This window comes from Trachemys scripta, chromosome 2 (assembly GCF_013100865.1).
Source record: "Trachemys scripta elegans isolate TJP31775 chromosome 2, CAS_Tse_1.0, whole genome shotgun sequence".
Lineage (NCBI taxonomy): Eukaryota > Metazoa > Chordata > Testudines > Emydidae > Trachemys > Trachemys scripta.
Window position 1 is genome coordinate 163,585,280 of NC_048299.1, and position 27,252 is coordinate 163,612,531.

The 27,252-nt window shown below is 54.7% G+C and overlaps 1 protein-coding gene across 1 annotated transcript in view; it reads right to left on the reverse strand.

Moving 5' to 3' along the window:
- Positions 1-27,252, reverse strand: part of AGBL2 (ATP/GTP binding protein like 2) — a 48,360-nt gene that overhangs the window by 14,808 nt on the left and 6,300 nt on the right. The window contains exons 6-16 of the mRNA XM_034762143.1: positions 25,427-25,534; positions 22,725-22,875; positions 20,586-21,365; positions 17,854-18,013; positions 16,669-16,795; positions 11,286-11,386; positions 8,935-9,053; positions 8,154-8,220; positions 7,309-7,410; positions 6,769-6,864; positions 5,348-5,423 (exon numbers count right to left, since the gene is read on the reverse strand). Of these exons, the coding sequence (XP_034618034.1) occupies positions 5,348-5,423; positions 6,769-6,864; positions 7,309-7,410; positions 8,154-8,220; positions 8,935-9,053; positions 11,286-11,386; positions 16,669-16,795; positions 17,854-18,013; positions 20,586-21,365; positions 22,725-22,875; positions 25,427-25,534 (1,887 nt within the window). The remainder of the gene's footprint in view (positions 1-5,347; positions 5,424-6,768; positions 6,865-7,308; positions 7,411-8,153; positions 8,221-8,934; positions 9,054-11,285; positions 11,387-16,668; positions 16,796-17,853; positions 18,014-20,585; positions 21,366-22,724; positions 22,876-25,426; positions 25,535-27,252) is intronic.

The window sequence follows — 27,252 nt, forward strand, 5'->3', positions numbered from 1 at the left end:
GCAAGACTATTTTTAGAGTACTTTTTCTAACCCCCTCCCCATGTGGGGTGAGCAGAGTGGATCCTAAAAAGGACTGCTCAGGTGCAGGTGCAGCTGCTGAGATGCTTGACCCGCCTCAATCCTCGAGCAAGACGACTGTACCACACACTCACCGCCTGTGTGTCAGTCTGTGACTAGGAACTTCTGGATTTCACTGTCTTGTTCCCGTCGCCGATCGCCACCGGACTTTAGACTTATGCAAATGTTATTTTCCCAAAAACTGGAAGATGCCGGTGTGGGACTTCTTTTAAACTGGGGAGACTGGTGCACAACAGTCACCACACTACCCTTGACAGGTAGAGGACTTGAAACCAATGGCATGGACACCATGACGATTGGAGATCCTCTATCTGCTGCAGCCTTCATCCCCCTTCACAGCCGTTGTAACATTACACAACAGTTTCACCTCCATTGTGCAGTTATCCTCCGTCTGCTCTGCTGTCAGTGACTTCTTGGATCACACGTTGTCTGGAACCTCGCCCTTGACCATTCTGCCATGGGTGACCCTAAGGGAGTACATGACTCCAGGCAGCATCGCTCTTGGGGTCATTGAGACACACAAGCCTCTCCACCACTACAAGGTGGTGATCCATGGAGAGGGGCGCTCAATATATGACCCTGCCGACCCGATGCCTCCTCGGTTCCTTCTTGCCGACTACTGCGACAGTGGGGAAGGAGGGTGGATATTGGAATGGACATGAACAACACATCTCAAAGAACAGTTACAAGAAGGTGAGTAACTGATTTTTCTTCTTCGAGTGCTTCGAGTGCTTGTCGATTCCAATCAGGTGACTCCCAAGCTCCACCTCGGAGGTGGGGTCGGAGTTAAGGAATCGCTGATTGGAGCACCGCTCTGCTGCATCATCTCTGGCGTGTTGGGTGATAGCAAAGTGAGAGGTAAACGTGTGCACCGAGGACCACGTTGCTACCCTGCACATTTCTTGTATTGGGACCTGGGCCAGGAACGCTGCTGACGAGGCCTGTGCCCTCGTGGAGCGTGCCGTAAGAGCCAGGGCTGGGCCCTTGGCCAGTTCGTAGCATATGCGGATGCAGGACGTGATCCAGGAAGATAGTCTTTGAGATGAGACCAGGAGTCCTTTAATCCGGTCTGCTACCGCCATAAACAGCTGGTTCGACTTTCTGAACGGCTTAGTGCACTCGATGTAGAATGCTAGCACTCACCGAAAATCCAATGAGTGTAGCCTCTGCTCTTGATTATGGGCATGAGGCTTAGGATAGAAGACAGGTAGGAAAATGTCTTGGCTAGTATGAAAGAGTGACACTACCTTGGGAAGAAAGGCTGGGTGAGGCCTGAGTTGCACCTTATCCTTGTGGAAGACCATGTAGGGTGGAACAGAAGTTAGGGCCTTTAGCTCTGACACCCTCCTAGCCGATGTGATGGCCACCAGGAAGGCCACCTTTCACGATAGAGAAAGGAGCAAGTCGCTATTGACTCAAAAGGGGGCCCCATTAATTTGGAGAGGAAAGACTGAGGTCCCACGCTGGGACAGGCTGTCTGATCTGAGGATCACTCCCCAACCCTTGAGGAAACAGCCTACCATGGGATTAGCAAATATGAATCGTCTGGATGCTCCTGGGTGAAAAGCTGAGATAGCAGCAAGATGTACTTTGATGGATGATGCTACCAGTGCTTGTTGTTTCAGGTACAGAAGGTACTCTAGAATGAGTAATACAGATGCCAGTAGTGGAGGTGTATGCTGCTGGGCACACCAGCAAGTGAAACTTTTCTACTTAGCTAGATATGTGGCTCTAGTAGATGGTTTCCTACTGCCAAGTAGGATCTCCCTTACTGGTTCTGAGCACAGAAACTCCATGGGGTTAAACCATGAAACTTCCAGGCCATGAGATGGAGGGACTGGAGATCCAGGTGGTGAAGGCAACCGTGGTCCTGAGTGATCAGATCGGAATGCAGTGGTAACTCGATGGGAGTGTCCACTGACAGCTCCAGGAGTGTGGTGTACCAGTGTTGTCAGGGCCATGCTGGGCCACCAGAATTACCTCCGCTCTGTCCCTGCGGAACTTGAGAAGTGCTTTGTGCACAAGAGGGATCGGGGGAAAGGCATACCACAGGGTTGCCAGGGTGTGCATACCCAATGACTTCATAGTCACCCGTGAGGCTTTTAGACTGTGCAGCTTGGAGTCTGTTTGCTCCGGAAACAACCCTGTGCCTTCAAATGGTAGGTCCTGCAGGGTTTGCTGCAGTTCCGGGGGCAACCCAGACGCCTGTAGCCTTCAGCTTCTCCTCATGGCTACTCCTGAGAAAAGGGTGCGGGAAGCCGAGTCCAATGAAGCCTGGAGGGAGGTTCACGCCACTGCCTTCCCTTCATCAATGATAGTCGAGAACTTGGCTCTGGAGTCTGGTGGAATCAGCGACTTAAACTTCAACATGGAGGCCCACGAGTTGCATAGATTTTCCTGCCAAAAAGGTCCATCCTTTTAGACTCCTTGGATTTAGGGGCCAGCCCTTGCTGCCCCCATCTCTCTTTCTCATTCACTGCCGATACTATGAGGGAGCATGGTTGCAGGTGAGAGAACAGGCAGTCCTACCCCTTGGAGGGAACAAATTACCCACGCTCTATCCCCCTGGCGGTGGGCGGGATTGAGGCAGGGGTCTACCACAGAGTCTTAATATTGCTCTGGATAGTTTTTATCAGTGGCAGCGCTACCCTGGACAGTCCCTCTGGAGCAAGGATGTCGACCATGGGGTCTTTGGGTTCGACCACCTCCTCCACCTGTAACCCCATGTTACAGGCAGTCCTTCGTAGAAAGTCCTGGTGGGCCCTGTGGTCAACTGGGGGAGGGCCCGAGGTTGAAGTTCCCACCACCGCTTCGTCCGGGGACAAAGATGAGGAGGCGAGAGGTTGACGGGGTCCTCCTGACCCTCCGGCTCCCTGATCTCCTCCTGTTCAGCGTCTGGGGCCTCTATGGCGACCATAGCCGAGGTGACAGTAGCCTGGCCTTGCAATGAGTCATGCCTCGGAGTTGCCTCGGTGGCGACTTGAGCCGGCTGTGGGGCTTGCGCCTCAGATCCCCAGGGCGTAGGCCGGTCCTTGGCTGTCTGGGTAGTCGGTGCTCCGAGGCCACCGAACAGGAGCCCAGGGAGTCCAAAAAGGCCATTGCACCGGAGGCTGCCACTGGGGTTGCCGTGCCATTGGTGCCTCCCTCCATCGCTTGTCGGATCTGTGCCTGCTGTGATGGGAATAGTACGAGTCACCACATGAATCCGAAGATCTCGACTGAGATGACCACAGTGGCACTGCATGGTACTGCGCCAGGGACCTGTGCCAAGTTGATGATGCAGGGGACCGGTGTCGAGACGCTCGGGCTGGGGACCGAAACCAGGAATCTGGTGTCATGGATCTGGTGCCGGGGACTGGTGCCGACAGTCCAGTGCCAAGGGTCAGTGCCGGTCCTCTCTCAGCGCCAGGTTGTCTGTGCATCCTGCGGTGCCGGAGAGTGCCGGTGCTGAGGGTCTCTTAGACTAGAGTCCTTCCTCAGCACCGTGTCATGTACCGATGCCAGGGCACTCCCTGCGGACATGCTCGGGGCAGGGTCCTGGTGATCCGCAGCAGACTGGGGATGAAGGGCGGAGTCCATGAGCAACTGCTTCAATCGGAAATCTCGTTCGTTTTTAGTTCTGGGGCGGAAAGCCCTGCACATCTTGCACCTTTCTGTCTGGTGCATCTCCCCCAGACACGAGTCGAGGGGGTCGCTCGTTGGCATAGGCTTGCTGCAGGTTCCACAGGGTTTAAAGCTGTGGGCTCGCGGCATGCCCCAGAACCTGAGGAAACCACGCTCCCAAACCTCACTATATACAATAGATACACTAACAACTAAGACTAACTACAACTAAACAAGGCTAAGCTAACTATATGAAAGAACGCTAAGGGAAGCACTTGCTAATAGGGTGACCAGACAGCAACTGTGAAAAATCGGGACGGGGGTGAGGGGTAATAGGAGCCTATATAAGAAAAAGACCCCAAAATCGGGACTGTCCCTATAAAATTGGGACATCTGGTCACCCTACTTGCTAACCAAGCGACTACAGATCCAATGACCATCACTGGCGATAAGAACGAACTGAGGAGGGGCCAGGTCGGCGGGTCATAGAATCATAGAATATCAGGGTTGGAAGAGACCTCAGGAGGTCATCTAGTCCAATCCACAACTAAATCATCCCAGCCAGGGCTTTGTCAAGCCTGACCTTAAAAACCTCTAAGGATGGAGATTCCACCACCTCCCTAGTTAACCCATTCCAGTGCTTCACCACCTTCCTTGTGAAATAGTGTTTCCTAATATCCAACCTAGACCTCCCCCACTGCAACTTGAGACCATTGCTCCTTGTTCTGTCATCTGCCACCACTGAGAACAGCCGAGCTCCATCCTCTTTGGAACCCCCTTCAGGTAGTTGAATGCTACTATCAAATCCCACCCCCTTCTCTTCTGCAGACTAAATAACCCCAGTTCCCGCAGCCTCTCCCCATAAGTCATGTGCCCCAGCCCCCTAATCATTTTCGTTGCCCTCCACTGGACTCTCTCCAATTTGTCCACAAATATATTTGTGGGTCATTTATTGAGTGCCATGAAGATACCACTCCAGGGGGCCCCACAGCCAACCCAATGGGAGCTGCTAAGGGAAAACTTTCCGATGACTGTGCATGTGGCGTGCACACACCTTATTGGAATTGACATGCGCAAGCACTCGAAGAAGAACTGGAGTTCCTACAGCAACTGGAAAACCCCTTCCATTGGCATAGGCTGCATCTACACACGGGGGCTATACTGATATAGTCCCCATAGTGTAGACATACCCTGGGCCCTTAAGGTCTCCAGCAGGCATCTGGTGCCCTCCAAGCCAATGGGAGTTGGATCAGGGGACTGGACGGAATGACCCTGGGGCTGCGCACTGCATCTCAGCCCGGGCAAGGGAGCTACATTTTAGGTTCCTCCTGCTCTCAGGGCTTGATTGCTATGGAAGGCAAACCAGCATTTGAAGCGTTTTGGGGCTGTGGAGAACGCTATTTTGGAGCATTTATAGCTAAGGAGCAGGTTGGGCAATTCACTTCCAAGGTGGCAGAGAAATTTGACCTCTGCCCCAGAACTAGCCTCCCAATTCTGAGCCTGCAATTTCTTTGGTTTGTGGGTTTAGGTGGGGTGACAAATCTGAGTTTATAATGGAAACTTGGTAGCAGCTTTAATTATGGACCAGTTCCTGTTACTCCCTAATTACACACACACACACCCTTTCTACCATGCGACGTGTGCCAAGACCACTTTGCACCCAGACCTGGTTGCTCCTCCTGGCTGGCGTTAGGTTCTCTCCTCTGCAGATCTGAAACGAGGCCAGCTTCTGGAGTCTTGCCCTGTGTGGGGAAACATGGAGACCGTCAGCTTGTCTCCATGCCTCCTGCCACGGCTCCGGCTCGGGAGAGGAGGCACAGGCCTGTGCACACGGCAGCTGTGTCACGGCTTGTAGTGAAGCCGCTTGGCCCACACCTGGAAGGGCTCTGCCTCTCCCATGCAACGCAGACGGCCAGGTTTCCAGAGAGCTCAGGGACGGCACACACCAGAGTGTGCAGCTCTTCTGAAAGTCCAGCCCCATTTTCTAGCAAGAAGGGGATGCTCTGACAGCTGCTTTCTGGCCAGTGTAAAATCCACATCTGCCAGGAGAATCTAGCGGGTAAGCTGGCCCTTGCCCTGGGCCTCCCGCCCGATCCCCGTGCACTTTACTGTGTGGTATGAGCTTGGACACACCGATTCTATAGTAGTGATTCTCCTTCAGTAGCGACCTGATCTGCAGTGCCGCAGGTCTGCTCCAGCCCTGTAGCTACGCACAGGAGACCTGTCGTACTGGGGAGGGGCACATACTCCTCCCTCCACCCTGCGGTGGGGGGACCCAGCGGTGACGGGAGCTGGGAAGGAGCTGCTCTTCCTCCGCGCCCTCCTCCTTCACCATGGCCTCTGGCACTGGGGTCAAACCTTGCTACCTCTGCCGCGGCTGGAGGCCTCAGCCCTCACCGTGCCGGGAGCTGTACGAACATGGGATCCGGGACAGCTTGGGCCCCAGAGCAGACCTAACGGGATTGAGAGAAACAAGCGGTTTGCGTGGAGGAGTCGGGGTTATGGCAGCGGATGCCCGGCTCTCAGCCAGGCAGGGCAGAGGCAGTTGGCGAAGGGACGTTAAAAGAAGAAGGAGCAAAAATTGAACCGCACTGCACCAGATCTGGGTGCATGGGGTGGCGGGCAGCGGAGACTAATTAAGAGAGTGTTAGTGTTTTTTCAGTGTTTGTGTGTGTATGTCTGCTTCCCCCTGCTGGCATGGATGAGCCTTCTGCTGCCCCCTGCTGGAGGGAGTGAGCCCTGTTCTGTGTGTGTGTGTGTGTGTGTCCCTGTCCCTGCTGCCAGGGAAGAGCCCCACTTGTGTGTGTCCGTCCCTGCTGCCCCCGCTGCTGGGGTGAGCCCTGCTCTGAGTGTTACAATGTCTCGAACCCGAAGCCCTTTCAGACTCCAGCCTCTGCCAGGGGTCAGGGAGACAGACGCTCTCCAGCCCCCTTTCTTGGTGTCGCAGGAGCAGACCCCATTGCAGTCCCCGGGAGCCCAGCGCCAGTGGCACCCTCTGGCCCTGGCTATGCAGTGGGGCCAAGCAGATGGTGCTGTTAGCAGTGGAGCTGTGGCTGTGAGTGGGGGGAGAGGGGAACTGCATTGCACCTGTTTGCCAGAGCTGTCCTCCGTGCACAGAGCCGCCGCGCTGACAGGCTGGTGGGTCCGGCAGGTGGGGCTCCCCAACCTTCTCTCCCCCGCCACCTGCAAGGAGACCCAGAGGGGCGTTTCCGAAAGCAAGCAAAGCAACCCTTTCCTCCCACGGCCCCTCTGCCAGCCGCTGGCAGAGCGAGCACGAGCCAGGGCGCTTCGCCAAGGGAGGAACCACACACACTGGGGGGGCCCCAGGGCATGGAGCCCACCACCGTGGCCAGGGCATGAGTCGCTCTGCGATGTGTGTATGTGGACAAGGCCTCGGTCTCCCTGCAGGCTGCTCCTCCCTCCCGCAGGGCAGGAGGCTGAACAGGGGCACATGCAGAAATGCTCCCACAACACCCTTCAACCAGCCGGAGAGCCAGCCATGGCCGGCCCGTCGTGCCTGCTGCTGCCATGGAGGACTCGTCCATTGGGAGCCCTTTGCAGGCCCCTGCCTCGCTGTCCCAGGGAGGAGGCAGCTCTGTGGTGCGCCCCGTCTGGCGTGTTCCTTACCAGGGTCTTGTCTTGGCACGTCAGCCCCTGGCTCGAGGCGTATTTCTGACGCAGCTCGTTCCTCTCCTTCCTCGTCCGCAGCCGCTTCTTCTTCTGATGGAACTGGTGAGGGGAGTAAGGAGCCCGCGCTCAGCACAGCTCCGCCAGGGGACGGCCCTGCTCCCCAGGAAACACACCGTTCCCCACCGCCCTCAATCGAGCCAGAGAAACCCACGCCGAGGCCAAGGCACGGTAACACAAAGCTGGCCCCCATCCGGCCCATCCCGCTACCCACGTCTGCAGGAGGCCTGGCCCTCTGGCGCCCAGCTCGCCGCCGGTGCTTCAGCAACACACACCCCTCCAGCATTCGCCAACAGCAGCAGACCCCAGCCCTGACGCACCCAGCCCCAGCCCTCCCCGTGCTCTCCCAGTGAGGCACCAGCTAGGACCAGCCCAGCCCTGGGCGCTGCAGCCGGTTTCCTAACTCCCAAAGCTCTCGCTGTGGAGGGTGAAGGGTGAGTTGGGCAGCCCAGCTCGCCGGTGAATCAGGGGGCCCGGCCAGACTACGCTGCCCCGCCATTTCCAGCGTCATTCACACCCCACGTGCTCCTGGCCCCCTCCCATGAGAGAGCGTCACCCCATCTGCCTCCAGCCGTCACACCGCCCCTAAGCAGCCCCCTCCTGGAATGGCAGGTGGGCAGCTGAGAAGCCGGAAGCTAGCAGGAGAATGGCCACCCTCACTTCCGGGGCCTGGGCATGGGGCGTCAGCCAGAGGTCTATGAGCCCTGGGCCCGGGGTCAGACATTCACCTTGCCCCCTGGGCGCTGCCCATAGTTACATCCCTCCCTCAGCCACGTGGCTCTCACCTTCTCTGCCACGCTGAGTAAATGAGCAGGGAGGCCATCGGACTGGGAGCTGTTGGAGCCGCTGGTGCTGCGCCAGGCAGAGAGAGCCCCTTAGCTGTTTGCATAGATTCCTGGCTGCCAAGGTCACAAGGGCCCATTCGGACCACCCTGCAAAAGAGACAGCCCCCACCCTCCAGCCAGCCCTGCAGCCAGCCCAGAGCCCCAAGCTGAGCCCCCAGCCACCCCAATCCAGTCTGGATTTACGGACGCCAAGTGGCGGAGACTCGCCCAGGCCAGCTGTTCCGATGGTCAGTCCCCTCCCTGCTGAACAGGGGCCCATCTCTCTCCTCTGGACTTGTCACTTCAGCTCCCAGCCGCTGCATCTCGCTTTGCCGGTGTCTGCGGCATTCAGAGCCCGCTGCTAGCAGAAATCTCCTCCCTGCCGTGAGCCAGGAGACTCCTGCTGAATTCACGCTGCCTGGCAGGTCCCGAGTGCTGGGCGCAGCCAAGGCCCGGGGGCTTTAGGGACAGAATGAGCTGGGGGCAGCTGTCGCTTGGGGGTTCCCCGAGGCAGGCCAGGAGCACAGCCCCACAGCTCTGGGATCTCTGAGCTCAGAGAGGCAGGGGGGGCAGATGCTGAGAGGGTTTCATTGGGCCAGCCAGCCTTCACCCAGTCAGGCACAGCCCAACCTCCTCCCTCCGAGGCTCCTCCGGAGATGGGTCTGGCCAGCCATGGACCAGGTGTCCCTGGGGCGGCAGAGCTCAGGAGGGTGCTCCTTGGAGGGTGACAGGGCGGCCGTACCTGGACTCAATGTCTGATAGGGAGATGTCGCTCCAGGCACCGTCTGAGTCCTGCCCACGGCCCAGATCCTTGAGCTTTCGATGGATTTGCTGCTGAAGCTCGGACAGACACTGCAGGAACTGAGGGTAGAGAGGCAAGAGCTCACACACACCTCCACTGGAAGGAGTTTCCCTTTGGGGAGCACTCCATGAGTCTCTGCTTAGCCAAACCCCTCCCCTCTAGCGCACACAGTCTAAAGGGAGGGAGCAATTAAGCCCCTTTATGGAGAGAGACAAATACAATAGAAGCCACTGCCCAAGGCACTCAGCCACATGGCAGAGTTAAAATGTGTTGTCTGAGGGCAACCCAGGGCTGGCTGCAAACACATGGGCTAGGGGATGGCATGGCAAGCTGTGTGTAAGAGAAGGAAAAGCCACAGACAGCAAGACAAGCAGTCAAGAGCGTGGCCCTGGTAGAAGCAGAGACACAGCTCTTTGGGCACAGAGCACCCCCCTGGAGGGCAGGCCTGGGGAATTTCTGAGCAAGAACACTGCCTGCTGCTCTTTGTTCCTACTGTGCTCAGTGGAACAGGACTCTGATTGCATACTTTGCAGCGGGATTATACCTAGAATATCCCCGACTCAAAGTATCCATTTCTCCTCCTAACGGAAACAAACCTGCAAGACCCTGAGTACTGACAAACTGTGTGGGCCAGAAGGGCAACCTGGCTCCCAGGCGCAGTGACTCTGGAACATAGCAGCCAGGGCTCAGATACTTGCATGAGCTGACAAAGATCCCATGGCTGGGATGTCCAGTACAGATAGTCATCAACACAGTGATCCTTGGCAGAGGCTGGCAAGTGGCCAGGGCACTGCAGGAGGAGCGCTAGCATCCCTGGAATGCACAGTAATTCCAGAGTGCATGAAGGAACACAGTGATTGCAAACACATATGTTAAGGTGCCATCTTCGCTGCGTCCCTACACCCCTGGTGTGCACACCGCTGGTATGACACTGCTTCGCTGCCTGCATCCCAATGCCCCTGGTGTGCCCAGGGCTGGTATAACACTGCGCCTCCGCCTGCAACCCTACGTCCCTGGTGTAACCAGGGCTGGTATAACACTGCTCCTCTGCCTGCGTCCCTATGCCCCTGGTGTGCCCAGGGCTGGTATAACACTGCTCCTCCACCTTCGTCCCAATGCCCCTNGTCCCTAGGCCCCTGGTGTGCCCATGGCTGGTATAACACTGCTCCTCCACCTATATCCCAACGCCCATGGTGTGCCCATGGCTGGTATAACACTGCTTTTTTGCCTGCGTCTCTACACCCCTGGTGCGCCCATGGCTGCTGTAGGTCCTAGTGTCTCCATGTGTCCCTCAGCCTGCCTTGTGCCTGGACTTAATGCTTGGCACTCTCTCTGCCCTTTTCTCAGGGTAATCCCACCCCTGTCTGTGTTCTCCCATCATGCCCTGAGCACATTCCCAGGCCTGCAGCATGCCCAGAGCTGGGACAACTATGGAGCCAACCACTCATCACGACAGTCACAAGATGCTCAGGGCTGACCCCCTGTGTATGTTTCTGTGGCTCAGCCTGCAGGCATGAGGCAGGGGAGTGGCTGGCAGCTCTAGAAAGCTGAGGAGGGGTTGGGGTGCTGTAGCCTTGGCAGGCGCCTAGGCTGGGTAACCAAGATGCCAGGGAGGTGGCTGGGATGAGGGACAGAGTCAAGGGAGTAGCAGCGGGACTGGTGGGAGTAAATTCCCTGGGCGCAGCACTCGGGGCTTTCAACACCATTTCCCACCGATGGGACACTGTGGAATCCAGCGAGTGCTCGGACCCACAGACAGCAGCCCAGGGCTTAATTTGTAATGAAAGAGGTGCCGGGGCTCAAACAGGTTTTTTTTTACATTCATAACTGACGCAGGAAGCCCAGAGGTGCCAGGGCTATGAACTGCCAGGCCCAGAGGTGCCAGGCCATGAACTGCCAGGTCCAGAGGTGCCGGGCTCTGAACTGCCAGACCTAGAGGTGCCGGGGCTCTGAACTGCCAGGCCCAGAGGTGCCGGGCTCTGAACTGCCAGACCCAGAGGTGCCGGGGCTCTGAACTGCCAGGCCCAGAGGTGCCGGGCTCTGAACTGCCAGACCCAGAGGTGCCGGGCTCTGAACTGCCAGGCCCAGAGGTGCCTGGGCTCTGAACTGCCAGGCCCAGAGATGCCGGGGCTCTGAACTGCCAGGCCCAGAGTTGATGGGGCTATGAACTGCCAGGCCCAGAAGTGCCAGGGCTTAGCCCTGGCACAAATTAAACACTGAGCAGCTCCCGTTCACTCCCACCTGACCCACCCCCAGCCCCTGCAGCAGGGCTGCGTGGAGCCAGCTCTCACCTTGGAGTGGTCGGGGTCACAGAAATCCAGCAGCGTGTCGCAGATGTGATAGCCCAGAGATTTAAGGTCCTCTGAGGTGAAGTGGGAGTTGCTCTTCCTGCCTGAAAGAGGGGCAGAGACACAGGCTGAGGGCCCTGGATTCACAGCACGCCAGTCCTGTCCTGGCGCCCGCCCTTCCACCCCATCCCATTCTTGGGGTTTGCCCAGCAGAGGGCACACACAGCAGTACAACCCACCTTCCTCGGGCTGCTCTCCCTGCTATCGGGGCCCTTTGGCTCCATGGCACTTTAGATCTCAATGCAGCCATGTGAAAAAGTGGGGATTTTCTGTGTTCTATATGAATACCGTGTGTGCCTCAGTTTCCCCTCTATGCTGCATGGTTAACTAGGGGTGGGAACAAGTATCAGAGGGGTAGCCGTGTTAGTCTGGATCTGTAAAAAGCGACAAAGAGTCCCGTGGCATCTTATAGACTAACCGATGTATTGGAGCATAAGCTTTCGTGGGTGAATACCCACTTTGTCAGATGAATGTAGTCATCTGACGAAGTGGGTATTCACCCACGAAAGCTTATGCTCCAATACGTCGGTTAGTTATAAGGTGCCACAGGACTCTTTGTCGCTTTTTAGGGGTGGGGAAAGGCTATTGAATCTCAGGCAGGCTATGACAAAGGTGTGGCTGGCGCTTGCTGTCTCGGGTTTGGGGCCCAGGTCACTGGAGAGTCCATGAAGACAATGGCAAATGGCAGGACATTTGGTACCTAGCAACTACAATGGATGGCCCAGTCCTCCGCAGGCAGCCAACCATGTGTGACCAGCTGGTTAACAAAGGACTGAGGAGGGGCCAGGTTGGGAATTGGGACACAGGGGCACATAGGGACAGAAGGGGAGCTAAGAGGGTCCCGCCGTGTGGCTGGGGCTCTGGGTCTGGCCTTACCATGAGGCGAACTGAGGTGGCCACCTCAGGTGCCAGACTCTGGGGGGTGCCACTAGGACCCAGAGTGTAGAAAATTGTGTCTGCTGCTGGTGCATATGTATTCTCTCTGCTCGAGATGCACAGCGATGGTGGAGTGCTGTGCTGGAGGAAGGAGGGCACAAGAGACATAACAGGCAGGCAGGAGAAAAGGTGAGAGGGAATAACAGAAAGCAACAGGAGCTGCAGGAAGAGAGAGGAGGAGCCTCTTATGTACCTCTCTAGCACCCCCAGGAGCCTGGACTGATTCACACCAGCTTCTCAGGGAGCTTCCTGTTTCCTGCTGCTTCCCTGAACCCACTTGAGGAGAAAAGGCAGTCAATTGAGGTAGTAGGAGCCAGTTAGGCCCTTAAGACGCTGATATCTTCCCTCACTCAGGCCCTGCTACCAGCCTGAGTATTTGTCCCCTTCAATTGAGTGTTGAGAGCCACTCTAGCTGGCACAGAAAAGCAGTCATGAGTGAAAGAAGAGAACGCCCCTCTGGGGCAGCATTCAGAAAAAGAAAGAAAGCAAAGGAAGCTTTTCTATCTAAGCAGGAAGGAGCTCTCCTGAGATACACAGACACAAATGTTCCCGGTGAGCCTTCCGGCCCCAGTGAGGATGTGAGTGGTGAGGAGATGCCTGATCTTCCAGTTAGTCAGAGTACAGGTGACCTGGCAGCTACTGCAGCATCCATATCTCCATCTCCAATGGATGTAACCACGCACATTCCTGAAGAAAAGTGTAGGTCAGAGAAGAGTGTGGTGGAGGCACAAGAAACAGCTGCTGCTGAGTTTAGTTCCTTAAGTCTCGATGATCCAGGACTGTGGACCCACTTGAGCTGTAGCCTGAGGGACTTCCTTGTACTGCATGGGCCACAGCAAGTGAAAAACTTCATGTTTCCCAAAGACAATGAAAATAGAAGTTTCCATCCAACACATTACTGGTGTGAAATCCCCAATGGTGACAAAGTGGAGAGGCCATGGCTTATGTACTCAAAAACCCAGAGTGTTGCATACTGTTTTTGTTGCAAACTCTTCTAGTCTAATGTTCTAGCCACATTGGGTTCTACAGGAACAAAGGACTGGAAGAATCTGGCTAGAAATCTGGCATGCCATGAGAAGGCAGCAAATCACCAGAGAGCATTCCATAGGTGGAAAGAGCTTGAAATGAGACTAAGGTTAAAGGCCACCATAGATGATCAGCATCAAGAGAAGATTGCATCAGAGTCTCTTTACTGGCAAAATGTTCCGAAAAGGCCCATTGCCATTATGAGAATGCTTGCTACCCAAACCTAGCACTGCGTGGCACTTCAGATCAGCTGTATGTGCCAAACAATGGAAACTTCCTTAAAATTGTGGAGCTGACGGCTGAGTTTGATGGTGTACTCCAGGAGCATCTAAGAAGAGTCACCACCCAAGAAATGTATACACACTACTATCTTGGAAAAAACAATTCAAAATGAGATCTTACAGTTACTGGCAACAAAAGTCAAACAGAAGATTGTGGCAGATCTGAAGTCAGCAAGATATTACTCTGTTATTCTGGACTGCACACCTGACATCAGCCGTACGGAACAAATGACTTCAATGGTGTGTTTTGTAACAACAACAGAACCTAGTAAAAATGTCCCTGCAATGGTGACTGTCAGAGAGCATTTTCTAGAATTTATTGACATTGATGATACTACAGGAGCTGGTATGACAAATGTGCTTCTTAAAAAGCTGGAAGATACGGGAATTGCGATTACTGACATGAGAAGTCAGGGCTACGATAATGGTGCCAACATGAGAGGAAAGAACAGAGGAGCACAGACACAGATCTGAGAGTAAAACCCTCAAGCTTTTTTTTGTCCCATGCAGTTCTCATTCGTTGAACGTGGTGGTCAGTGATGTGGCATCAGCATCTAGTGAGGTTGCTGAATTTTTTAATGTAATTCAAAGCATCTATGTATTTTTCTCTGCATCAACTCATCAATGGCAAATTTCGAAGCAACATCTGGGAACATCCTCTCTGACACTGAAACCACTGAGTGCCACATGATGGGAAGGTCGAGTGGAGGCGATAAAGCCTATCGAACACCAAATTGCGAAGATAGATGATGCCATAGTTTCCATTATGGAGGAGGACACTGAACGAGGCTGTCTTGCTTATGGAAAATATTTTGGACGCTGAGATCCCTGTCGGCCCCGGACCTTGGGCTTCCACACCGGCAACCTCACTAACAAAAGAGGAGAGGCTGCGAAGTCAGGGGAACAGGCCTGGCCTTGACCCAAAACGCCACGATGGAAGAGACATCACCAGTAATCAGCGGTTGTCCAAGGCATCTAGGAGAGCCACCAAACCCCCAGACATAGTGGGAAAATCCCAAACCCCAAGCAGGTCGACCCGCTCGACAAAACCCAAGGACAGGCCCAGACACTCTGAAATTGGCCCATGCTTCACCTGTGGCCGTTTCGGCTGCGTCTGCCGGGAATGTCCAAGGACAGACTGTAGCTTTGGGCAGGTCTGGATCGGCAAAGCTTGAGCCCGAAAACAACCCTCTGGTAAGCTAACGATCCCAGTGGAAGTTGATGGGGTACGGGTTTCTGCCCTCGTAGACTCAGGGTGTGGGCAGACACTCATTCGCCAAGACCTCATTCAGACTCTGGGCCTGCCAGAGGGGGTGATCCATGTTCAGTGCATTCACGGGGATGTGAAGCCCTATCCCAGTGCCCAAATCACTGTGACAGTGAATAGTGAGACTAGAACCCTGAGTGTAGGCCCGGCTTCAAAACTAGCACACCCAGTATCCTGGGCCATGACTGGAGGGGATTCACCGAGGTCCTACACACTGTAAGTCCTGAGTCCAACCATCCAGAGTCAGTCATTGAAGGAGACCTCCTGGAAGGGGCAAAGGAGACACCCACTGACCCCGGCACCAGTGGTGAGGAACACCAAGATAGTGAGCTTGACACCCTGGACGAGGAGGCCACCCCCAGGCAACCCAGCAGTGAAGAGATGTGGAATTTGGGGGCCAATTTTGCCCAAGATCAATGGGAAGACCCCACGCTCAGTCAAACCTACGAACAGGTAGCCCACGTCAACAGGAAAGTCACAGAACCTCACCGGGCAGGAAAGTACCCCCAGTTCAAGTTGATGGGTGACCACCTGTACACATTGACCATCACCCACAGACTCAAGAAATCTGGGCTCAGTTGGTGGTGCCGTCCTGCAACTCACCCATGATGTCCCTGCCACAGACATCTGGGCCATGAGAAAACAATGGCCCAAGTTTTGGCCCAGTTTTTCTGGCTGGGGGTGCACCGAGAAGTTAGAGACTTTTGTCATTCCTGTCCAGAGTGCCAGCTCGCCACCCCGCAAGGGGTACCAAAGGCCTCTCTTGTCCCACTCCCATTAATGGGAACCCCCTTTGAGACAGTTGCCATGACCTGGTGGGGCCCCTCACAAAAAGTGTCACCAGGTTCAAGTACATCGTGGTGTTCCTGCACTATGCCACCTGATTCCCAGAGGCAATTTCCCCTCAGGAACACTAAAATGCAAACCATCGCCTTGGAGCTGCTCAAGATCTTTGTCCGAGTACGCCTTCCCCGGGAACGCTTGACAGACCAGGGAATGAACTTTACATTGTAGCTGTTCCACCAGGTCTGTGACTTACTAGGGATTAAAAAACTTGGGACCTCCGTCTATCAGCTGCAGACTGATGACTTAGCGGAGTGCTTCACAGGACCCTCAAGGGTATGTTGTATAAATTTTCCCCAAAGGAGCTCCGATATTGGGACCAACTCATCCCAACACTACTACTTGCTATCCGGGAGGATCCCCAGTCATCAATACGGGTCTCCCCCTTTTGAACTATTGCAGCGGCCGCAGGGACTTCTGGACCTCATGCAGGAGAGCTGGGAACAGGTACTATCCCTGTAGCAGGGCCTCCTACAGTATGTCTTGCAGCTGCAAGAGCAACTGGAGAGAGAAGGGGCCCTAGCGAGGGAAAATTCAGGCAGCGCACAGAAGGCCCAGGAGCAAACATACAACAAGGGAGCCCCCAGAAAACCTTCTAACCCAGTGAGAGGGTCCTGCTCCGGCTTGCCTCAGTGGAATCAAATCTACTGCCTCAGTGGCAGGGGCCCTATGAGATTATCCGCTGGGTAGGGCCGGTCACCTACAAAATCTAGCAGCCGGACAGCGAAAAGAGAGGGCAGGTCTACCATGTAAATCTCCTCAAGCTGTGGAGGGAGCAAGAGGAGCTGCAGGCTGGTACCACCCCAGAGGCACTGGTGGTGCCAGCCCAACTGAGCTCCATCCCAGCTTGATGAGGGGAATCAGGCGGATCTCCTGAAGGGCAGAGGACAGCCTTGTTCCAGCAAAACTCTTGTCTCCCATCACCCCAGCTCCCTCCCGGCCCACCTACATGCTGGGATAGTGCTGCCCTTACCCAGGGTTGAGCCGCCGAAGGTGGACTCCATGGTGTAGCTGTTGGGGATTCCCATCCTCCACATCACAATCCGGCCCGTCCCTTCTTTACTCTTCTGGACCTTAAACTTACAGCTGTGGAAAGAAAACTACAACACCCCGGGTGGCTCAGCGCGGTGATGGGGCAGAAAGAGATCCTGGTTGTACCCCAAGGTGGGACTGCTCCCGACAGACAACCCCTTTTCCAGGGCTCCCCACGTCCCAACCAGGGGGCCTTCCTCATTTCCCTTGGGGACATTATTCCACAGTCAACAGCTCCCTCAGCATTAGGAAGCCCACTCATTCCTTGCACAGCACCCTCCTGTTTCTCCTAATTCCTGTGCCTTTTGGCCACCCAACACTAGCAGGCTGGGGTAGCGACACCGGCATTAAGATTTACTGTAACTACCCCGCCAGCACTAGCCTCTTAGCACAACTTTGTCCCTAGCCTCATTCTTGGAAACTGTGGAACAATTTTTGCTGAAACAATCCAAAAAATTCCACCCAAGACAGAGGACACGTTCCATCCCCAGTGGCTAAAACTTGGAAAAATTATACCCAGCTGAAAACCAAGGGTTGGAATGGGACGGGTTTGGGAACCTCAACTGAGTGTATGTAGGCAAACATGCTTCCTACAGAAACACTAGGGAGGGGATCCTGGCTCCACAAAGCCAAGGGGAGCTTTGCCTCTGATGTCCATGGGGCCAGGGCATTCCATGCTCAAAGATGAAAACTCTAAAGGGAGGAAGTGCCAGATTGAAGGTTGCCTGTGCGCTCTTCACCCCGCCCCCAGTGCAGATTCAGTCCCTGGCTGTACATACAGTGGTAACTGGGGGGTTGCATACTGCATTTTCCACAGGAGCCCTGGCCCTAGGTCCCTCACCCTTGTGCTCTTGGGAAGTCTGCGCTCTGCACTATAGGTGCAGCTCTGTTGTGCCCCTGAACAGAGCACCAAAGCCTTCCTGGCTCCATGATGTGATTTTCCCCCTACCCTCCAACAGCTGGCCCTGAGAAACTCCAGGCAAAACTGGGACTCATATGTGGAGATGCCCAGGCCTTACAGCCAGGTCCCCACCCAGCCCATGGCGGCCAGTGAGGGGCTCCAAGAGCAGAGATGATGCTTCTCCTCTGAGCCCCTTCCCTTCCTGTGAGCTGCTCCCACACCCACCTTGTCAGGGGCGTTTTTGCTAAGCATGAGTGGGAAGACGCGCTCGTGGAGCCGCTGGGCAGGAGCGCTCTTGTTGTTGCAGCCGTACATGAAGACATTGTTCTTGCGGCTGTGCCCATGGAAGTCACAATACAGCAGAACCTCCCGCTCCTCCAGGACTCTGCACAAAGAAAGAAATCCTGAGCCAATTACACGCATGTACGGATCATAGACTATCAGGGTTGGAAGGGACCTCAGGAGGTCATCTAGTCCCACCCCCTGCTCAAAGCAGGACCAATCCCCATGTATGTAATCACACATGGGCCACAGACCGTATCACAGACTTCTGCTTGATTCGGGAGGAAATTAACACTCCATCTCAAATGCACAGAGCTACATAAAATCTGTCCCGTGGGGGATGACACTTCTCAGGCCTGGGCTCTGCAAAGTTTATTCTGGCAAAGTTTGTACCCAGCCAGTTTTGAGCTGCAAAAATGTGTGGAGGGGAGAGTTCTGCTTCAGAAGTCATTCAGGGTATGTCTAGACACCTGTTCCGGCTCACGCAGGCTCACAGGGCTTGGGCTAAGGGACTGTTTAATTGCAGCATAGACATTATATAGTGCATACTAACGAATCTCAATGAGCGACTCGCGTTGATTGACAGTTGCACACCACCTGCCCCGACTACTGCAGGAGCAGCTACCTCATTGTATGACTCTGACGTAGTGGCCTCCTGCTGTAATTTATACTGCATAAGAAACATTAATCCTCTTCTAGTGCAGCCTTAAGTTTTGGGTATATTTCATCCTAGCCAAATTATGTATTTCAAATTAGAAATAACAGATGCTAAAAGCTAATAAGCTGAAAATCAAAGCCTGCTTTATCGCTGGTAAATCCTGCTTGGTCAATTCAGGAAGCACCCGCTACGTTCTGTCGTTCAGGTCTGAGGTTACAAAGACGCATTTCATTTTTTTTTAAAGTAAATTAGTAAAGGTGACACTTGTACTGGGATCAGTTAATAAAACTGGACCAAGGGGTGCAAAAGGGAACATAACACCTGACTGTGAATTCAGAGCTACAGGGAAATTGGAGCAGTTATCACATTCGATGCAAAAGTGAAGTGGTATCATTTGAGAATCATCACAGAATAACTAGGGAGAGGAGGAGAGGAGGAGAGACGCTTCTGGGTTAGAGGGGACTCCGGGAAACACAACAATTAATCATAAATCCTAGCTTTTATTCCGCACTTTTCATCGGTAGATCTCAAAGCGCTTTGCAGAGCAGGTCAGTCTCATTACCCATCTTTACAGGTGGGGAAACTGAGGCACAGAGAGGGGCAGTGACTTGCTGAAGGTCACCCATCAGGCCAGTGGCAGAGCCAGGAATAGACTCCAGGTCTCCTGAGTCTCAGACCAGCACTCTAGCCACTAGGCAGCACTGCTTTTCTAAAAGTAGAATTCAGTTAAACATTGGCAGACCCACATAGCAGCACTACTGACACCCGTGACCGTTTACACCAGCAGACCACCTGGCCCCTGAGTTCACATACAGCTGACCAGCCCTGGGTAGGTTTGCTACCGTTGCACATTATAACATTTCTATTCATTTTTTTTAAATTAGGGAACATAACAAATTAAATTCAAAGAACATTACTAAGGCTGCAAAGTCAAGTGGAGAAAAGTTAGGTGATGCCAGAATTAAGCCTGCCTGTGCAACCTTAACTCTGCCCCCCTTGTGCATCTATAATTAAATGATCACATGCTGTTTTTTCCACAGGACTCCTGCCTCATTCAGTGCACAGGAGGGACTGCATTCAGGCCTGTGCAGCGACGGAGGCTGTTGTCTGTAGCACCCTACCCCGTTTGCTGCAGATGTTTGAGTGTGTGTCCGGAATGAGGCAGGGGACTGCAGGAAGGAAAAGGAGAGTCTTGCAAAGGAGCTGGATTCTCCCTGGCTGGGCAAGCCACTTTCACCAACATTTCTGCAGGTGATCATTAATTGCGCGTTCTCCATTTTCTGGTTGTCCAGACGGGGACACCTCAGGGCTAGTTTTTTAGAGAGCTGAGCGCTCGCACTGCAACGGTTTGTCATAGGGAGCGGTGGATGTTCAGCTCAAGTTTGGCACCCAAACCTAACGACCAGTTTCGCCCGTATTGGCCTTCATCTCTGTGTGCCTCCGTTTCCCCATTTGTAAAATGAGGGTGACAATACCACTCGCCAGAGAGATGTGAAGGTAAATTCATTACAGTTTGCAAGGCCCAGTGATGAGCATAACAGAACACGGATATGCAGTGAGTAGTGTGCCCCTTTGTGAGTTTGCATTTTCGATAACCTTAATTGAGGCATTTCCTTGTTTGAGACTGAGAGATTTTGCAGCATTAATAATCGTCTCTTAACTTGGATGGTTATGTATGCGCTTTCTCTCTCTCTGTCTGTATATTTATAATGATCTCTCACTCTTACCTAGCACTTTCCATCTGTAAATCTCAAAGCACTTTACAAAGGGGGCAAGATCATTCTCCCCATTTTACAGAGGGGGGAACTGAGGCACAGAGCGAGGAAATGATTTTGCCCAAGGATATTCAGCAGGCTAGTGACAGAACCAGGAATAGAGCCCAGCTCTCAAGTCCCAGTCCAGTGCTCTACCACTGGCCATGCTGCCTCTAATCGATGGTGTTCTCTTTACCGTGCTACGTTATGGTGGCCTCGCTGCTCTGTGCTACACACCGAGGTCAATGAGCCCTGCTCCTCACCTCTGGATCATGCTCCGGGTGTGCCAGATGCAAGGGAAGGACTCCTTCAGGATGGTTCGATAGTTGCGGTTGAGATCTCTCCCGGCCAGCGAGCAGCGGTAGTTCCCCACGATCACCCCGTCTGGATTGAGCATGGGCACCACCTTGAATATGAAGAGCTCGCGGAGGAGCTGGGCATCAGGGGAGTCACTCAGGATGAAGTCCAGGAAACCCCTCATCACCCACGAGCCGTTGGTCTCCCCAGGGTGCACCCTGGCGCTCAGCACCACAGCCTTCTTGGCGGCAGTGGCACCGGGGTTTTGGGACGGGCTGGTGATGGTGAGAAGGTAGACGGTGTTGCCGGCCAGACTGCTGCACAGGACCCGCGGCTTGCAGTACTGCGAGCGGACCGGGTCGCTGGCCACTGCCAGCAGGTAGCGCTGCAGGTCCGAGAACGTGTAGGGGTAAAAGTGGGCAAAGTAGCAGGTGTCATGGTCATGGGGGAAGCACGCCGTCCACGTGAGACAATACATCGCCTGGCCCTCCTCGGAGCTGCACCGGTAGTACCGGATGTCACCCCCCTCTCTCCGCCAGCCCATGCCACATGTCTGCGCGTCCCTCTGAGAGTACAAGAGCGGCTTCATCCCCATGCTGTACAGGCTCTTGGACTTCATCAGGTTGACAATGGAGAAGCGGTAGGGGATGCCTTTCCTGGTGTTCCTGACCCGGAAGTAGAACCACTGGGTGTGCTTGCTGGTGTACAGGTCCATGCGCAGCGTCAGCTCATATTCGTACGGGCCTCTGCAAGGAGGAAAGAGAAAATAACACCGAGAGCAACTTCTCCCTTCACAAGCATCTGTGTGAAGGACAGGAAAGGCCACAGACAGACCTGCTCTGTGCACATCAGCAGCCGGGCTATTGGGCTCTGCTGGAGGGGTGTTAGATACTTTGATTCAAACAGCATTCCCTAGTTACACCTGTAGTGTTGTGAAAACGGAGTTAAAATTATAAGCCACCACTCTAAATTTCAGGGAGTTTCCTGGTCCTGCTTGCAAGCTAGGGGACGCTATATGGAAGTGTGCAATCTGGTCTTTCAGCAGTCAGTCAGCAGAGATCCAGCCTAGAGTAAGGAGGGATGAGTTGGACCTCTCTGCTTTAGGGAGCAGCCTGCTTTGTCTCTCTCTGCTTTTGTATGGTACCATTCTGGATTCTAAGCAATAAAGTCGTGTTACGTTGCAACCGTCCAACAAGAGGATTGATGTTTCTATCCAACTTCTCTTTGTGTAGGCCGTGAACAAAGACCGAGATTCCCCTCAACAGCGCGCTGCTCTGTGCTAGGGAATAAGCCTTTGTTCCTAGCATTCATTACATGCAATGATATGCAAAAAGCTTAGTTAAAAGGACATTCTTTACATGGCAACTCCAGCACTAGATCATTAGGAAATACCAGCTTCACACCTGTCCGAGCAATCTGACCTCTGCCCCATTATGTACAACCTGTAAAGACACGAACATCTGCTATTTTCCCCACAGGATGACCCAACTCAGTCAGTGCATAGGATGGCTCCTAAGCTTCCCTTCCCATAGCCCCTGGTGCACAGGCACAGTGGCAGAGATATTGGGACTGTTGCTAGTTGGCACAAAGTAGAGCAACTCCCAGGCTGCTCTAACCTGGGCCGGGACAGAGAATCCTCCTTCCCCCCTTATGGGGGCTGTAGGGGAGGGGAGCCTTTAGGCTCAAGCCTGGCCCGTCAAGCCCAGTTCCTGTTCCCCCAGCCTGGCAGAGGGGCTGGTGATGGGGCAGCCAGATCTCCTCCCCTGTGATGCAGCAGGCAACCACTGGGGGAGCTGCAGCAGAGAAGGGACAGATACTGCTCAGTGCGCTCCCAAAGCTGGGGGAGGCACTGCCCCCTCCCTGCTCTCTGGGATGGGGCTGATCCAAACACTTTGTGGCCATCGTCCCAGTGAGGCACATCTTCAGTTCCTCTCCTAATGCCCCATCCTACTTAACACTGCCACCCCCCAGGGCCATCCCAGCTCCCCCTTCACCTGCCCTCCATGGAGAGCCTGGACCGGGCACCCTGGCTTAGCTGGAAAGCTCCCTCTCCCCTGCCTGCCATGGACAGTCCCACGTCCTCTGCCCCCTGCCCTCTCACTCACACTCGGACGGCCTTCTGGAGGTTCCCGCTCTCGAATCTGGATTCAAAGAGCAGGGTGGTGTCCTCTGGACCTTCCAAGCTGACGGCAGGTGACGTGATGGGCCCTCGCGCGCCTCCAACGCGGGAGCAGGTGAAATAGGAGCCTTTGGGCGCTGCCGGGAGAGGAGATGCCCTTGTCACACTTGCAGCCGGTGCTAGACCCAGCTCCCTGCTCCCGATGCAGGGCGGGGAATTTGCTCTCCCAGCGACTCAGACTCTGCCCCAGTCCAAGGCAGGGAACCTCTGTGCTGCAAGTGCCCAAAGCACCCCCCCACTACTGAGCAAACACCCCAGTGCCGCTGAACCTCTCCTGCTTCATGCCCCCTCGCCCTCAGGTATTCTTCCCCCCCACACAAGACAGCCTCCCCACTGCCTTCGCTGGGCTCCGTGGGCGGCAGCCTGGAATCCCCAAGCCATGATTAGGGAGTGCCAATAATAATGACTCCTAGCTTTCCATCCCTAGATCTCAGAGCTCCTCCCAGAGCAGGTCAGTATCACTATCCCCATTTCACGGAGTGGGGAACTGGCACAGGGAGGTGACGTGACTTGCCTAAGGTCACCCAGCAGGCCAGGGAACAGAACCCAGGTCTCCTGAGTCCCGGTCCGGTGCTCTATCTGCTGGGAGACGCTGCCTCTCCTGCTGATGCTCACTGCCGGGATGACAGTGGATGGTGGTGTGCCAGTAGCACATTGGCCCCTGCTCTCAGGATTGGAGAGAGCACAGAGAGGTGGAGACAGAGCGTGGGCCTGCTGCCGCGCCCACCTCCACGGCTTGGCCTGCACGCCGCCAGGGTAGGATCGGGATCCTGGTCTGACCATCTGCCCTGTGGGCTGCAGGAAATGGGACTTACACACCAGGCACAGAAACATCCCTGTTATGATGTGTCTGCACCAGGGATATATCTACACCGCAAAAAATACCCACGGCGGCGAGTCTTAGAGCCCGGGTCAAGCGATTTGGGTTTGTGCCATGGAGCAGTGTAGATGTTCCCGCTCGGGCTGGAGACGGGCTCCAAGGCCCTCCCCCCTCGCCAGGTTTCACAGCCCCAGCTCCAGCCCATGTGGGAACATCTACACTGCTGTTTTTAGTCCCGAAGCGTGAGCCCTGCAAGCCCGAGTCAGGTGACCCAGGTTCTGAGATTCACTGCTGCGGGGCTTCTTCTTACTGAGTAGACGTACGCTAAGCGCCCCGAGCTGAAGGGGCAGCATGGCTCCATGAAGGATTGTGTGTGGCCACGACTCACTGGAGCACTAGGTTCAGCACTGAGCAGCCGCCAGGCCTAAGGACCAGCCCCCAAAGATGGCCACATTGAGGCTTGGTCCACACTTTAAAGTTACATGGGCGTAGCTACGGCAGTCAGCAGTGGGAGAAAACCACAGCCCTGCCCGACATAGCTGTGCCGACAACAACAGCGACACCGAGGGAAGACGGCTTCTGCCGATACAGCTAATGTTGTTTGGGGAAGGGGTATTCCTGCACCGACAGAAAAACTCCTTCTGTCGGGGAAAGCTACACCTCCGCTAGGGGGCTACACTTGCATAGCTACGCTGGCATAGGCTCTAGTGTAGACATAGCCAAAGGGTATGTCCATACTGGAGCTGGAGGTGTAATTTCCACCCCGGATAGCGATACCCACGCTAGTGTGGATCACACCTCCAGCTCCTGTGTAGATGTACCCCAAGTTCCCACTGTTAGATCAGGCATGTCACGCAGGGCAGCTCTAGGCTGGGAACAAAAAGGTTAAGGAGAGTTCACTGGGAGGGCAGGGCTGGTTCACTGGAACTGGGTGTCCAAGAGCCGTGCTTGCTGAAGGAGCAGAGGTGGTAAAGAACACCCGACGTGCCCACGGGAGCCATCTTGAATGCCCTTGGGGACACCTGGCTGCTGCCCAATCTCTGCCTCTCTCCTAGGGGATGGTTAGAAAACCAGTAAGACACTTGGGCCCTGCTAACTGGAGGCTGCTGGGCAGTGACTGGTGGCCATTTCCTATCTCACAGATCCAGCAAGCCGCTTATGAGCTGAGATCTCCAGAATCTGCCTCCTGCTGCAGGACAACAGATCAGAATTCAACTCCTCGACAGAGACGCATCAGGCTGTGGGATCGCTCCTGTAGGGAAGGGGTGGGAGCCACATTGCCAGGGACATTTGCCGCTAGAAAACATAGCACAGGGAACACTCCTATATTGGGACCTCTGGGTCTTTCCCACCCCAGCGGTGATCTGGGGATGAGGCGTGCTCTGGTAAAGTCAGCGTTCAGTCATTTATAGAGACCTCAGCCATTGAGATCCAGCCCATTCAAGTTTTACGGTTTGACCAATGATTTCCCAATTAACGCCCAGTTGGCTTCATTGGGTTTTGGATCTGGCCCTGGGTTATTTTCATGTCTCACACGCTGGAGATGAGAATTGTGCAGATCTGTCACCTGAAGTGTAGAGCAAGATTTCCTGTGTGCGGCCAGAACGCCCGAGCGTTTCACGTGAAAACAGGGAGCTCTCGTTCCACTCTGTGTTGGAACCGGAGAGGAAACGACGCCTTGCAGCCAGTGTTCTCAGAGACCAGCCAGGCGTGGCTCAGTCCTGCCCCACAGCAGGCCTGAAAGGGGCTTTACAGACACCTGGATTCCACGCCCAGGTTATCAGTGTTGTCAGTGCATGAGCACATACCTGGCTTTATGTGATAGACCACGGTTCCTTTCTCCTCTCCCACAATTAGTGGGGCCGGCTCTGTTCCTGTGGGCTGATAGAATGGCTCCGGTTCAGACGGCACCCACTCTGAGGAGACAGGGGGAACGGTTCCAGTTATTATTGCAGGGGTTTCAGATGGGAACCTGCCCCACAGGGTAAAGAAAAGCGCTCTCCTGAAAAGAGCTCTGAAGTCCCTGTGCCATTAGTAATAGAGCGAAAGGCATGGCCCTCCCCACATGTTCAGTCCCAGCCAGTGTCCTGTCTTCCACACCGACAAGCCGGGGAGCCTGTGATTTTTAATACTCCGGTGGGGGGAGGGGGGGACAGGAGGCTGACTGGGTAGAGGAAATCTGCTCTGAAGGGGAAGCACCTGGGCAGTGACAGAGCAGTCTGGTTTCAGACCCAGCCAGTCCCCTTTTGAAGATGCGACAGTCAATCGTTCTCCACAGAGTTTTAATGCAAATGCATGGAGTTAAGGGGGCAGCCCCACTGCCCTGTCCTGTCTGCTCGCACCTTTCCTGGGTGTCATCCCCCAGACTCACCTGTGGGAAAAGCAGGAAACGCCCATTTCAAGTCCCCCACAAGAACGGGAGACCCCCAAGGGCCAACAAATACTGGCTGGAAAGTTCTGTGCAGAGTGCGCCGCTTGGACTGCTGCGGAGGCAGAGAATTCTGGGTAATGCTGGGCCTTGGCCACGTCTCTCCCAAGTGCTGACCAGCCTCCCCGTGCCACAGAGCCCAGCTTAACCCAACATGAAACGATTCATCACACAGAAGGAGAAGTAGTCTGGTTTCTAGTGCCACGATTACTCCACTAGGCCCCACTGGCTGGCTGGGAGGCAGACACAGCACTCTGACCTCTGGGCACCACATTCCCTGGCAGGGACTGAAAAACGAAGTGGAGCCAGAGGAGAGAAGCAAGAAAAAGATGAGCCGGCAAGGGGAGCTAAGCAAATCCAAGGCAGGGGAGCGTTCAGTCTACAAGCCACTGCTGGGTGGATCCATCCCAGAAAGAGGGATTCTGGAGAACAGGGAAGCTTGAGGAGCAAGGGCAGAAAGGGACACGCTGGACTGAATGTCGGGGCGATGACAGCGAGATGCACTAGGCCATGGAACGGTCTGTAAAGAGAACTGGGGGAGTCTCGGTGCTGGGGACTCTAACTAGACACAACGATGAGAGAGAAATGACTGGATCTCTTGGCCAAAGCGCACTTGGACAGGTACAGGTTTTCAGCGAGGCTCTACGCTCTCTCAAGGGGGTGGAATTTTATTCTTCCCAAAGGAATTGAAGACTTGAGTGGGTGCCTTGTGGAACAAAGCCTGGCAGGTGTGTGCAATTCGCTGGGCAGGGTTGCACGGGTTAATGTTACCTGGTTAGCCATTAACACAATGGACGAGGCTCCCGTGGGCTCACCATTCAAGTGTGAAACCTCACTGCAGCCTGTTGAGGACCCTGTAAATTGCCCCAGAAGCTCCCAGACCTCCCCGAGAGCTCCTGACCCACGGGCTTATGCGGCAGGTGCAATCCCATTTGCCCATCCCGAGTCAGACCCCCAAAATCATGAGATTGGCTTAAAAATCATGACATTTGACAACCTCCTCCACTTGGGGCTCTTGTTATCTAACATCCGGTGTCAGCGCTGTCCGGGGTCACAGGCTAAAGCGTTTCTCTGCGACCATGAGGGCTACAAGCTCCTTTATTAAAATGACTGCTGAGCGTCTCATGCAGTCACGTGATTCCAGGAGCTGGAGCTTTAGGAAAGACACATTCCATTGCAGGAACTGGTAACACTGCTAGCGCCGGA